Source organism: Panthera pardus, unplaced genomic scaffold, assembly GCF_024362965.1.
Source record: "Panthera pardus isolate Hobbes unplaced genomic scaffold, ASM2436296v1 HiC_scaffold_2, whole genome shotgun sequence".
NCBI classification, from domain to species: domain Eukaryota; kingdom Metazoa; phylum Chordata; class Mammalia; order Carnivora; family Felidae; genus Panthera; species Panthera pardus.
The window spans coordinates 33753374-33769122 of record NW_026526765.1 but is presented as its reverse complement, the minus strand read 5'-3'; the positions used below and the strand labels follow the sequence as shown (position 1 = coordinate 33769122).

General features: G+C 33.7%; 1 protein-coding gene across 6 annotated transcripts in view; it reads right to left on the bottom strand.

The window, feature by feature from the left end:
- FBXO4 (F-box protein 4) overlaps positions 1–15749 on the bottom strand; it is a 54694-nt gene that overhangs the window by 32103 nt on the left and 6842 nt on the right. For 2 of the 6 annotated variants that reach the window (XM_053906958.1, XM_053906959.1), the window contains exons 4-5: positions 14183–14258; positions 13897–14072 (exon numbers count right to left, since the gene is read on the bottom strand). In XM_053906958.1, coding sequence (XP_053762933.1) covers positions 13897–14072; positions 14183–14258 — 252 coding nt within the window. The other 4 variants (XM_053906957.1, XM_019464273.2, XM_019464271.2 and 1 more) reach the window with 4 other exon arrangements.

Sequence of the window (15749 nt, the reverse complement as noted above, 5' to 3'; positions counted from 1 at the left end):
CAGGGTAAGGAAGAACGTCCATTGTCTTAGTATTATTTAACATTATACTGGCAGTATTAGCAATGCAAAAGCAAATAGAAGATTAAGCATTGTAAAAAAAAGTAAAACTTCCTGTTTGCAGATCATATGACTGTAAATCTGGAAAATCCAAGGAATTATTAATAAGAAACTAAGTCAAATAATAAAGTATAAGGATATCAATTTAATACACAAAATCAACAATTTTCATATATATAAATAATCATGTAGAAGACATAATGTTATAATAGCAACAATAAAGATAAAATTATTAAAAATAAACTTAACCAGAAATGTGCAAAATGTACCTAGGGAAAATTTAAAAACACACCTGTTTTGAATAAATGGAAACACATCTATTTTCTTGGAAAGGAGACAACATCCTATGTAGTTTCTCTCCAAAGTATTACATATATATGTAAGATATGTATGCATATGTACGTGTGTGTGTGTATACATCCCATTCCCAATATACAAGGTTTTTTGGGGTTTGTTTAACAAAGATAATATTAAAGGTTATATGGAACAGTAAGTATTTAAGAATACTTTGGAAAACCTTTCAAAAGAGAAATGATGAAGCCATGCCCTATCAGATATTAGAACACATGAAAAGTCCTTTATAAGTTTAATAGTATGGCATTAGAGCATATAGAGAAGCAGACTGAAAAAACAAAACAGGCCATACTCAATTACGTAAAGAAATCTAGTGTTGAATGAGTATGGTAGCTCAAAATACTGAGGAAAATATGGGCACTTTAATAAATTATGCAACAATTATATCAATTTAGAAAAAGATAAAATTGGATTCACACTTCACAATATACTTGAATAAATTCCAAATAGATAGAAGATTTATATGTAAAATATGAAATAACACAAGTACAAGAATATATATGGGTATATTTCTTTATAACCTGTTTGTGGGTAAGGCATTTTTTTAACTATGAAACAAAATGTAGATACAAAAAAAAAAGAGTGTTAATAAATTAGACATTAAAAAGTTTTGTACGGGAAAAATACAACATCAGAAGACAAATGATAAACTGGGTAAAAACATTTGTATCATCCAAGATTCACCATCCTGATATCTGAAGAGTGCTTTAAAAGCACTGGGTGTTGTATGGAAACCAATCTGACAATAAATTTCATATATTGAAAAAAAATTTTGAGGGAAAAAAAGTCCAATAGAAAATAGGCAAAAGACATGATCAGAAAGCTCACAGAAAAAATACTCAAATGGTTCTTAAATAATGTTCATAATAACCTAGAAAAATCAGGCTGATTAATACTGGCCTATACAGTTATAATGAATCAAACAATTTATTAGTAGTTCCTATACTTTCTACTTCATTTAGTAATTAGCCTAGATTTTTTACTTAATTACAGGTTGTTTTCACATCAAAGAAAAAAGCACACATGACCCCAGAATTGGCTACCGACACTCAGCAACATGTAGTGTAACTATCCAAGAAAAAAATTCAAGAGTCTAGACGGATGTTTGAAATTTTATTGCCATCCACCCCACGGTTCCATCACCTTCTCTCCCAGTCTTAGCAACCAATGATCTATTTTGTGTCTCTACAAACTTGCCTATTCTGAATATTTCATATATATGAAATGAGTTCATATATATGAACTAATATGTGGTCCTTTGTGAGTGGCTTCTTTCACTTACCATGTCTTCAAGATCCATCCATATTAGCACTCTTTTATTGCTAAATAATATTCCATTGTATGGATATACAGAATTTTATCCATTTATCAGATGATGGGCATTTGGATTGTTTTCACTTTTTGACTACTATGAATAATGTTTCTATGAACATTTATATACAAGTTTTTGTATGCACATTTTCATTTCTCTTAGGTATATACCTAGGACTAAAATTGCTGGTTCATATAGTAACTAACACCATCTTTAACATACTGAGAAACAGCCAAATCATTTTCCAAAGTTATTACTCTAACCAAAAAGGTATGTTTTTCTATTTTTACACATCCTCCCTAACACTTGTTAGTATCTGTCTTTTTTATTAGTCATCCAAGTGGGTGTGAAACGGTATCTCATTGTGATTTTGATTTGTATTTCTTTGACGGCTAATGATGTTGAGTATTTTTTCATATGCTTATTGGTCATTTGTTTATTCTTTCGGAGAAACATCTTTAGATTCTTTTCTGATTTTTTTTAAACTGAAGTATAGTTGACATATTAGTTTCAGATGCACAACAGTGATTCAACAATTATGTACATTACAAAATGCTCACTAAGGAAGTATAGTTATCAAGAAAATTACTATGCTTTTAGAATACACTTCAGAAAATGCTACTGAAAATCTAATCTAATCAAAATTGTAAAAGTTAAATTGAAATAGCTGTTTTTGAGAGGGAGGGAACAAATTCTTTCTGTATGAGGCAATCGTGCCACCTTCTGGAAATCTAGAGACAGCACTGTCACATTTTTCAGAATTTAATAGTCTTCTGTTATAGCAACATCTGACAAACAAGCTAAGACTTTGTGCTTTACAAGGTAGAAAACAGAAAATGGCCTTCAATGTACTCTGGTGTAAAACTGACAGTGCTAATCATGGCAAACAGAAAAATTAAGTATTCCTTTGCCAACTTTTTAACTAAAATTTCTATAGTTCTGTGGGGGAAAAAAATCAAGAGCCTTACATTCTCGTGGAGTTATTTTACTAGATCCATCTACTGTTACATTTTATAAGCTTTCTTAAGTAAATGTGGATTTTTACAGCAGGTTTTTCTTATGAGACTAAAAATAAAAACTCAAGGACCCTTGGGTGGCTCAGTCGGTTAAGCATCCAATTCAGCTCAGGTCATGATCTCACGGTTCTTGAGTTCGAGCCCCGCATTGGGCTTTGTGCTGACAGCTCAGAACCTGGAGCCTGCTTTAGATTCTGTGCCTACCTCTCTCTCTCTCTCTCAAAAATAAACACTAAAATTTTTTTTAAATAAATAAAAATAAAAACTCATTTTGATAATGGTGTTGTGCTGTACATCGAAACTTATTGGACAAACTATCTTAGAGCACTTTTTTGTACAACTGACAGTCTTTAGTGGTTCAAAATATTAATTTATTTAAGTCTTTTAAGAACTTTATGAAGTAGGTATTTTCATTTTACAATTAGGGAAACTCAGCCATATAGAAGAAATGTGCCCAAGATCACACAGTACTATAGTTAGGGTGTGAACTCAGACCAATCTGGTTTTAAGGTCTATGCACTTCATGACTTAGTTATGCTACTTCTAACATTCTTATACAACTGTGTAGAAAGAATAATCAACTGTAATATTTTAAATTTAAATATATTTAATTTGTTGGGACTGTAGCAAGGGTCAGATCTGAAATGTTATGAAAAGTTGCTGAGGACTTCTTCCAAGGATCAAAGAATGTGAAGGCAAATATAATTTCCTTGAGAGGAAAAAATAAAAAATAAAAAGTCCTCATACTTTATAGTAAAAATCAAATAATACAGAAAATCAAGGGGAAATAAGACATGAGAACTCTTCTCAATGTATAGTAATGATCAATATAGTCCAGCTACTGTGTATACATAATGCTAGAAACTTTTTGACAAATAAACACTGATCTAGAAATGATAAGGTGTTTAAGAGACAGTATAAAAACCGCTAAGAATTTTGCTTACTTTCAGATAGAATGTAGGTCACAAATGATAGTTACAGCAATAAGAAAACAGAATAAAATGAAAATTATACTTTAAGCCATCAAAGAGCAGTAAGTACAAAAAGTCTAAATAAATTCCAAGGATAAAACAGGTCTCTTTGGTGCTCAAAGAACTGTTGCTTTTATGGGACCAACTGCCTATTCTGGGTAGGTGTGGGTGGAACAGCAGGCCTGTCATAAATTTTGTTGGATAAGAAAAATACCACTGACACTTTTTTTAAATGTTTATTTTTGACAGAGAGAAAACACAAGTGGGGGAGGGGGAGAGAGAGAGGGAGACAGAGAATCCCAAGCAGGCTCCACACTGTCAACACAAAGCCCAATGTGGGGCTCAAACCCGTAAACTGCAAGATCATGGCCTGAAGTCCGATGCTCAACCGACTGAGCCATCTAAGCACCTCCCAACACTGACACTTTTCATGACACTATGTTTGATATACCAAATTGCAAATGTAAGAACTCCAAATGTGAAAATAAACTGTTGAGCCCTCAACAGGAATTCTGGGAAAAGACAAGAGAGCAGATCTGAAAAGCAGAAAAATGTCTTGATTTTGTTCAGGCCAAGAAAGAAGTCATCTCAGAAAAGAAAACTCCAGGGGAAAAAAAAAATCACTAAATTCTCTGTCTATATCTTTGGCTAAACTTTGTGTGAAAGACCAACTTAAGGTGCTCATTTGGAGAAAAAAGATAAACTGAATGTGGAACTGTTGCCCAAGAAACAGAGTTTGCAATTTACGTTTAACCATGTTAATTGTTTAAACAACAGAAATAACACTTACTGGAAAAAAATAGCAGAAGCTAGAATCTCAACAACTTATCATTCATATTAATACAAATTTGCAAGATACAAAAGAAATGAAAATGGCACCCATTCCTTTCATAAAAGAAAACCAACCTTTAAAACCAGCCCTTCCAGATATGGAATTGGCAGACAATATTTTTTTTTAATTTTTCTAAGTTTATTTATTTATTTTGAGAGAGAGAGAGTAGGGGAGGGACAGAAAGAGGGGGAGAGAGAATCCCAAGCAGGCTCCACGCTGTCAACACAGAGCCAGACACGGGGCTTGAACTCACAAACCATGAGATCATGACCTGAGCCAAAACCAAGAGTTGGACGCTTAATGACTGAGCCACCCAGGTGCCCCAGATAGGATTTTAAAGGAGCTATTACAACCACTCTCACTGATGTAAAGGAACATATGCCCTCAATGAAAAAAAAAAAAAAAAAAAAAAAAAAGGAAGTCTGAGAAAAATAGAATTAAAAAAAAAGAACCAAAAGGAAATTATAGAACCAATAAAATAATAAATTATAATCAATCACAAGATTGATTTAACAAAACATAGATAAAAATAAGAGTTTGAAAACCTGAAGATAAATCAATTGAAATTATCCAAACTGAATAACAGAGAAAAAAAACGCCATTGAAAACAGTGAGCAAAGCCTCAGAAACAGGTTAAAATAATAACGAATTATGTTAACGCATATGTTACACAATATAGATCCAAGGAGGAAAACTGAATGGGGAGGAAAATATATTTGAAGAAATAGTGACCAAAAATTTCACAAACTTGGTGAATGACATGAATTTCAATATTCAATATGCCTAGTAACTCCCAAGATGGATAATAATAAACAAGGCCATATCTAGGCACACTGTAGTTAAACTGCTGGAAGCCAAGATAAAAAGTAAACATGAAAGAAGAAGAAAAAAAAGGGGTAAATTACATGCAAGAGAATAAAGATGTAATTAGTAAATAACTTTTTATCAGAAATTACAAAGCTTAGAAGAGAACAAAAAACCATCTTGAGAGGGCTGAAAGAATAAAAATGTCAACCCAGTATTTTATATATCTTAAAAAAATATAAGACCACTTTCATTATTTTGTAAAATGTTTCTTCTTTTAATTTCCTTATAATATATATGGACTGTTTTAGCAAAATCTATTAACACTGTCTTCTGGGATTTATAACATATGCCGGTATAATGCATTTAACAGCTGTAGCAAAAAGTGGTGAGAAGAATAAAACTTACACAGTTACACCATTTCTACATATTATACAAATTGGAACAATGTTAACTATAAGAAAACTTTCAAAAGCTAAGGAAATACACTGCAATCACTACAGCAACCTCTAAAAAATTCAGAGACATGCTAAAAAAAGCTAACAGAAAAACTTAAATTGATTTCTAAAAAACACTGAAATATCCAAAACAGAAAGAATAGACACAATAGTAAAGAGGGGATAAACAAATAATAAAATGATAGATCTGAAACCAATCCTATCCATAATTACATTAGATGTAAATGACCTAAACATTCTAATTAAAATGTAGGTATTGCCAGAATGGAAAAAAGAAAAAGCAAAACTTGCTATATTCTATCTGCAAGAGATACACTTAAAATTTAAAGACAGATTTTGAAGGATATACCATGAGAACAGTGTTTCGTTTTTTAAATCCTGAAGGGGTTATATTAATATTAGAGAATGGGTTTCAAACCCAATGAGTGTTATCGGCAAAAAGACCATTATTAATAATGATAGAAGGATCGATTCATCAGGAAAATAAAAGTCATATACGTATGTGCACCTTAAACCATCATCAAAACTCAGTAAGCAAAAGCTGACAGTTAAAAGGAAAAATAGGCAATTCTATAATCATACTTAAGAATTTTTTTTCCAATATATGAAATTTATTGTCAAATTGGTTCCCATACAACACCCAGTGCTCATCCCAAAAGGTGCCCTCCTCAATACCCATCACCCACCCTCCCCTCCCTCCCACCCCATACTTAAGAATTTTAATGACTATTGGTAACTGATACAACTATATAAAAATCAATATGGGGCACCCAGTTGGCTCAGTCAGTGGAGCATGTGACTCCTGATCTCAGTTTAGCAGGTTTGAGCCCCATGTTGCATGTAGAGATTAGTTAAACATAAAATCTTTAAGAAAAATTAATGTAGCCAATATAGAATCTGAAATTTATCAATGGTTTTGAGATAATAGATAGCTATAAAATATTCTACCTAACAACTACAGAATATAAATTCTTTTCAAGTTCATGTAGCATATTCACCAGAATAGACCATAAAGCTGGGCCACAAAGCAAGACTCAACAAATTTAAAAAGATTGAAATTTTAGAGTGTGCTCTCTGAAAAAAGAGATTTAATTACATGTCAATAGCAAATATTGACAAATTACCAAATATATAGGTAATAGATATTAAACAACACTAAAACAATACTAAATAATCCATGGATTGAAAAGTAATCTCAAGGCATTAGAATATATTTTAACTGCATAATAATAAATACAAAATATTTCAAAATGTGTTCATGCTGCTATAGAGGGCTTAGGAGAAAATAGATAGCTTTAAATGCTTATTTAAAAAAAATGAGAATCAATGACCTAAATTTCTATCTTAAATAATAGAAATGAAAAAAAGGAACTAGAAAAGAGAAAATGAAAGTTCAAAAAAATTTTAAAGCAGAAAAAGAGAAGTTAGAGCATAAATCATTGAAATGCAGAATCAATCAATAAAAACCAAAAGGTGTTTGAGAATAAAATTTCAGCCAGACTGCTCAAGAAGAAAAATGACATAAGTTACCAATATCAGAAATCAATGAGGTGACAAACTACAAATAATAAAAGCAAAATAAGGAGATCTACTTTTGGCATAATAACATAAGGAATTCCATGGAATAGCTCCCTAGAGAAACTGGAGAAAATTATTTTTAAACAAACAACCATTTAAAGACTCTGTAAATGGTCCCCAAAGCATACAGTAAATGAAGAAGCATTTTTTAAAAGTCTACTAAAACTCAATAAGAACATCAAGTGTCTGGGATTTGAGCCAAGACTCACTGCCTCCTTCCCTCCTCTAACTCAGCAAGATGGAAACGCCAGTCTAGACCGTGGCAGCCAAGGAAGCAAAACCATACTACCTAAGTTGGAGAAATATCTTTCCAGGAGCAGGATGTTAGCATTTCCCATCCAGCCCCCGACTACCATGCTGCTGAAACCAAGTTCTGGATGAGTGTACCCAAGACACAGGAGTTACCTTTTTTGGAGCAGCACCCACTCATAGGTTGTAGGCTATATCTTGGGTCCAGCACCACTAATACTACTACACTTTTTTTTTTAACACTAACCCTAATGCTAACCCAAATACTATGCTCTTTTTATTACAATCTTAAAATTCCTCACTTCCAATGTGACAGGAAAGCTGTAACATTTCCTCTGCAAAGTGCAATTTGTGAGGAAGTCTTATGAACAGGCCTTAATGGAATGTTTTCTCTAGGAGGATGGAATACAATTTGACTTTAGAACCTTATGAGCCTTCAAAGTTATCTGAAATAGCAAGAACTTCCAGGAAAGTTATTTTCACGTAATTAGTATGAAATATGATACCAAGTTAATTTCTACTGTCTCAGGAGAAAACCCAGAAGTTGTATGACCGTAATATTAAATGCAATTCCAAAGAATATTCCAGCCTATAAGGAATATATTTATTAAGAATACATAAAAACTTCTGATAACCAGTTAAGGACCCTTGAAAAGAACCTATAGAAAATTTGGCAAATTTGTTATTTTCCACCAGGGCAATCTCTGAACTGAAAAGAGAAATCACAAGGAATGACAGAGGTACAAACTTGTTTTTTCTAGAATTTAATATTTTAAAAAAGAAAAATATAAAAGTTATCAAAAAAATCTTAAAGGGTTCATTTTGGGGCTAAATACTAGCACTGAAAGTTTTTTTCTTGTAATTGATTTAAAGTAAAAAGTAAAAATTATGTAAAAAACATAGCAGCTACAGCTGTTCCAATATAAAGCCCACCTGCAAAAAGGCAGGACAAAATGAGCTGACTGAGCAAATATCCACATCATGACCTTAGTAACAGGTTTCAAATGGTTTCAGTTCTCAAGGTCTAAAAGAAGGATCATCTTGCATGCTTAGACTCTACTTCTTCAAGAATCCACTGAATGCCATTCAAAAAACCAGTTAGAGTTTCAGCCTCTGTATCCTGGACCTATGAGCAGATAAGAGAGATCACTGTAAGAAACTGAGTCCAAAATCTTGTGATTAAAAGAAACATTTTTCTAGATATTAACAAAAGAATACAGTTTAAAAAATCCCAATAAACTTTGGGTGAGTCATTCAAATTTTGTCTTCTATGTAACTTAGATAAAAAAATATGATCTTCTCTTATGTCTATAATTTATTACCAATATGAGGCTTATTACGTATCTTAGAACTCAGCTTTGGGAATGGGAAAAACTATCATTTCAATGACTTGTTTGTATCAGAAAAAAAAAAAAAGTCTCCAAAATATCCACTTTGAAAACTAAAACATTTTTGAAAGAATCCAGCTACTCAGATGATAAATGTGATATCCAGTTGCAAAAACGTGTCTTTAAGACTGCCACTCTTCTTGGGGCGCCTGGGTGGCTCAGTCGGTTAAGCGTCAGACTTTGGCTCAGGTCATGATCTCGCGGTTCGTGAGTTCAAGCCCCGCGTCGTGCTCTGTGCTGACAGCTCAGAACCTGGAGCCTGTTTCAGATTCTGTGTCTCCCTCTCTCTCTCTGACCCTCCCCCCGTTCATGCTCTGTCTCTCTATGTCTCAAAAATAAATAAACGTTAAAAAAAAATTTTTTTTAAAGACTGCCACTCTTCTTAATGGTAAGCTAAAACTCCCACCACCCAGGAAGGGACGCCTTTATCAGTTGTTTTCGAACTGTGTTCCAAAGAGTCTTCAGGGCTCCGTGGAAGGTGTAGGGGGAGGAAGGAAGAAAATCCTGTAACTTTTTAAGCATAAGTATTTCCAATTTTAACTTTTCTTTATTTTACCTAGGAGCTTTCATGTAAGGTTTCATTGAAGAAAGGGTTCCATGATTAAAATAAAATTTGGAAAGCAAGAAATAGTAAGACAGAACTTGTATTTTTGATGACCGTTAGAGCATATTACATTCATGTTTAAAAAAAACATGACACCAACGTCAAAAAAAAAAAACCAAAACAATGGCCAACTGATTTACTGTATCTATGGTAGGAAAGGCAAGTAGAGAACAAATTGATCAGGTGAAACAGTGATACCAACTGACTATCTCCCACTGATTAAGCTATTAAAACTAACTTTAGAATGTGATTTCATTAAAGAGAATGAGTAGGAAAGAATAAAATCAAATAGAGAATAGTGAAAAATAAAAATAAGATTTTTCTCACCAGAGAAAGTAAGACCTTACCATCCATGGGTGGTTCAGAAGATTTAGACGCAGCTCATGAGCCAAATAAAAACAAGGCATTCTTTTTACATCTGCTTGAGAAATACAAGATAAAACCAGCATAGGTCTTCCTGCAGATCCAAAAGCTGGATCTGTCATTGCCAAAATACGAGAAAATTCATCTTGCCATTCATGTCCTAGAGAATGTAGTCAAAACCCTTAATTTGCATTACTTATAGTGATTTTTAAAATAAACAAAACAAGGAAATAAAAAAAAATTACCAGGATCCAAACATAATAAAGTGCCTCTATTGCTGTTTATTTACAGCTGTTCATTTACGATCTATCATAAAATTACATTAAGTAGTCTTCAAGGATAGGAATTTTGGTAATATTAGAGGGCAAAAATAGTCACAGTACCATTCAGATGTCTTTACAGTTTGAAAATAAAAATACTTTGATATAGATATTTTCCTCTCACAAATTTTGTAGCTAAAACTACCCTTTCTTTCAAAGGCCTTAGTTTAAACAATTTAAACATATAGTTGAATCCAGCTCTTTATTAAAACTAGCAATCTTTGCCTTTCTTTGGAGTGTATAAATCATTGACATTGTGAGGTAGTCAAAATTCTAAAAGGTCTCCCAATGATTCACACCATTGTATAATCTCTTACCCTTTAAGTGTGGGAGGAATCTAGAATCAGTGATGGGATATCACTGCCCTGAGCAGACTACATGATAAGACAAATATGACTTCAAGAATGAGAGATTATCCTCAGTGAAGCTGACCTAAGAGAAGAGATGAAGTTCTCTTGGTGAGAAAGATTCTGTATTGGCTGAATCTGAAGACAAGAGGGAGTCACAAGGCAAGAAATGAAGATAGCTTCTAAAAGCTGATTCAGCCCCAGCTGACAGTCAGTAAGAAAACAGCTCAGTCCTACAACAGTAAGGAACGGAATTCAGCCAATAATTTCAGTGAGTTAGGAAGCAGATTTTTCCCCAGAGCCACCAGAAAGTGATGCAACCCATCTCACCCTGATTTCAGCCTGTAAAACCCTAAGCTGAGAACCCAACCAGAAGAAGCTGTGCAAACTTCTGATATAGAGAACTATAGGCTAATAAACAGGTGTTGTTTTAAGCACTAGGTTGGAGAGAATTTGTTATATATTAATAGAAAATGAATGAACATTATAATGTGATTATCAACAGGGTCCATTTAAATCTATCATAGATCTCTTAGATTTTTTTACTTGTCCCATCTGTTCTTTGTTCCTTTATCCTACCTTCTTTGAACTGTGTTTTGTAATGATTCCATTTTACCTTAACTACTGACTTATTTAATTGTACCTCTCTCACATTTTTAGTGGTTGCTCAAGGATTTACAATGTACATTTTTAACTTGTAACAGTCTACTTAGTATTATACAACTTTACATATAGGAGAACCTTGTACCAGTGAATTTCCATTTGTTCTCTTCCATGCTGTTTGTATTATTATATATCTTAAAAATATCATATAGCCACAATACATTATTTTTTTTATTTTTTAATGTTTTTTTTTTTTATTTTTGAGAGAGAGAAAGACAGCATGCAAGCAGAGGAGGGGCAGAGAGAAAGGGAGACACAGAATCCAAAGCAGGCTCCAGGCTCTGAGCTGTCAGCACAGAGCCCGACGTGGGGCTCGAACTCACAAGTCATGAGATCATGACCTGAGCTGAAGTCGGACGTTCAACTGACTGAGCCACCCAGGTGCCCCCACGATAATTGTTATTATTTTTCCTTCACATAATTATAAAAAAGTTAAATTAAGGGAAAATATATATATGGATATATATGTATATATGGACATATATATATATGGACATATATACATATGGACATATATATATATATATGTCCATATGTATATATGGAAACAGTGTAGCCATCCCAGGGCTCCTCTTCTTTTTTTTTTTTAAGATCCAATTTTCTATCTGGTATCACAGTCTTCTGCTTGAAGAGCTTTCTTTAATATTTCTTGTAATGCAAATCTGCAGATAATGAACTTTCTCAGGTTTTGTCTGAAAGTCTTGATTCTGTCTTCATTTTTGAAAGGTACCTTTGCTGGATGTAAGTTTTTTCCTGCTTTACAATACTGTAAAGACTTCCCTTCACTGCCTTCAGCAATTCTTTCAGGAATTCTGTGTCTTTATCTTTGGCCCTCTCTATGTATGCTTCCTTTTGCTTTCACTGCCTTCAAGATAATCTTAGTCTTTAGTTTTCATCAGTTTGGCTATAATGTATCTAGATGTATTTTTTACTTATGTATTGTATTTATTTATTTATTTGGAGTTCTCTGAGTATCTTGGATCTATGGTCTGTTGTCTTTTAGTTATTTTGAAATACATTTGGCCAATATCTGTTCAAAAATTTCTTTTTCCTTATTTTATTTCTTCATGTTTTGGGAAGATCAGTTACGTATGAGTTAGATCAGGGACTGGCAATACTACATTCTATGGATCTATTTTTATAAATATAAATTTTTTCTAAAACAGTCATGCCCATTCACTATAAATTCCCTATGGCTACTTTTGCACTTTAACAGCCGAGCTGAGTAACTGTGAGAGATCATATGGCTTATTATACACCTAAAATATTTACTATGTGGCCTCTTAAGAAAAAGTATGCTGACCCCTCAGTTGTTTCCCTTGATGGGTTCCTCCAGTTCTTAGATGCTCCCCACTCCTCTTTTCTCTAGGTTTTAATTTGGATAATTTCAATTAATTTATCTTCAGGTTCACCAAAGGTTTATTTCCTTAAATCTATTAAGGAAACTGTTCACCTGTTTCCCGTTCACCTGTTATATATTCACATTTAGCATTCCCATTTTATGTTTTCATAACTTCCTCCTCCTCTGCTGAAAATCCCTATCTGTTCACACATATTTTCCACTTTTTCCACTAGATCCTTTAACACATTAATCATAGTTATTTCAATGTCCCTGAGAGTGGCAACATCTGGGTCATCTCTGGGTCTGATTCCACTGATTGCTTTGTCTCTGGACAGTGGGTCATTTTTTATTTTTTTGTGTCTTATAATTTTTAATTTAATGTTAAATGTTTTATGTAAAAGAAGAGTAGAGACTGAGGTAAAGAAAATCTATTCCCAGACATGGACATGCTGCTTCTTCTGTTAGGTGACTAATGCAGTGGTTGAGTCCAACCAGTCAGTAGTTGAGCTGGACTTAGCTTTTGTTGCTGTGGTTAACTTCAGTGCATCATAAACTTTAAATTCTTTCGGCAGTTGAGTGGCTACTGCTACCTTGTTCTGAGTGAGGACAATGTATTATATATTCATGCCCTAACTTATTCACAAAAGATTTTGGAGAAAAATTATAATACTTGCTTGTGACCCAGTAATACTCTGATTTTATGCCTAAATAACAATGTGAAGGGCAATTATTCTGAATATGTAGTGAGTGTTAACTAATCTACTTAATTAAATACTCCACCCCACACATCTATCTGGACAACTGAAACAAAGGTAAAAATTTTTCAGTTATCTGCATAAATTATTTGAACAGAACCAGAAGCAGACAAAACATCAATAACAAGTGCAGAAGCATACAGCAAAGAAATACTATGTATAGTATCCAACTTTGATATGCATCAGAATTCTGTAAGTGCTCATTAAAAAAACAGATGCCCAAGAACCAACCCAAATCTATGAATTAAAATCCATCAGAGTAGGAATCAGGCAGGTATGTTTTTAACAAGCTCCCCAAGTGATCCTAATGCACATCAAAGTTTGAAAGCCCACTATTAACAGTAATGGTCATAGAATCACTTTTATTAAATTAACCATCATATGCTTAAAAAGTCACAGTAAAGCCTAAAAATGTCTTATTTGCTTTGCAAAAAAAGAAAAAAAAGAAACGTGCTCTTAAAAAGAAAATAAGATAATGCTTACTTTTATGAGCTTCAGCGTTTGCAACATAGATGAACCCATCAACAACTTCACACACCTTCTGAATTTGAGGAATTACACTATACCGGCTTCCTTGCTGATCATCTCCTTCATTCTGTAGACTGAACATCTTGTTAACAGCACTTGTATGTTCTTCTCTTGCTCTATCTCTTTCCTTTCTATAAGAAAAATGTAAATATAAAACATAAACAGACACTAAACAAGCACCATCCCCCTAAAGTATCGAAGTCCTGATGCCTCAGGTAGGCCACCAAGTAGGCAGCCTTACCTGGTAGTGGAATATAATATCAGGATGTTGAATTTATGTTGGTTGCTCAACTGAAAACTGACTCCTGATCCAATACCTAAAGAAGAAAATTTCAGTTATCAAAACAAGTCATTAATAAATATAGAAAAACATCAGATTGAAAAAAATTACCCAGTGCAAGCAAAATGAGCAACTAAAAAGTCCATGACAAGTTACACACAGCTTTGGAATAAAATGAAATGTTTATGTTGAAGAAAAGATGCCAGTATGCAATTTTCATTTATATGGCAATAAAAATATGGATAAAGAACAAAGAACTGCTAGGCTTAGAGCTTTCCTTCTGTATCATATCAGTAGCAGCTGCATCATAACAGCTACTATCTATCCTCAAGATTCATTTACCAACTTTTATGTTTCTCATTAGTCATATACTCCATGCATACATTCAGTGAAATGGCTTTTTTCTCCTTCTGAAAATGTTTTTAAATTGATGGGGAGTCGGGGCACCTGGGTGGCTCAGTCGGTTGAGCGTCTGACTTCGGCTCAGGTCATGATCTCACAGCTCGTGAGTTTGAGCCCCGCGTCGGGCTCTGCTTACAGCTCAGAGCCTGGAGCCTGCTTCAGATTTTGTGTCTCCCTCTCTCTCTGCCCCTAACCCACTCACATTCTGTCTCGGTCTCTCTCAAAAATAAATAAACATTAAGAAAAAAAAATTTTTTTAAATATATATATATACATATAAATTGATGGGGACTCACCAGTATCACCTCAGAAAATTGAGGAAATATGCAGATACTGAAATTTGGAATTAGATTTGGGTTATAATCTGCATTTGTCACACATTGTCATATTTTGTGAGCCAAAGTTTTGACATCAAAATATAGAAATACATACTTCCTAGAGATACTGTAAGCATTAAATAAGACTGTATATGTAAAACTCCTAGCTAAACACTAGCTTCTTACTACCTTTACCTGAATTATTCAACATTGTCATTTTTCCTTCTTTCTTAACATCTTCCCTTCTTTGGATGTATTAACACTCAGGAGCTGATTCTCCTCTTGCATTATGAAAAGATCCCTCTTTCTTCTATGGCTCTATTTCTTTTTGCTATGTAAATGTCCTTTTAGATCTATTTCTCTCCATCCTCACTCCCTCCTTTTAGTCTAAATTATCATACCTATCACCTGGACTTTTGCAATCACTTTTTACCAGTCTCCTACATCCACTTTTGTCCCCTACTGTCCACTCTTCTGACAGCAACTGGAAAGATGGCTTGAAAATGCCTAATTATTTCTCTTTCCTTCAAAGCCATCGCTCTTCAAAAACAACTTGATATAATCTCACGTTTACTTACCTCTTTAGGACAACTCCACCTTTCATATCATCGATCCATGAATTACAGCCAATCTAGTTACTTAAATAAACCTGCCATGCCATCCTATGTCACCATTCCAGGCAACACATAGGTAGAGATCCTGGTGGCTGAGACTGCAAGCATGACCCTAGTCCCCTGGCCACCAGGTCTGGTACACAAATTCCCCAAAGAGATCCCCAAAGAGATCAAAGAAACAAATTCTACTATATC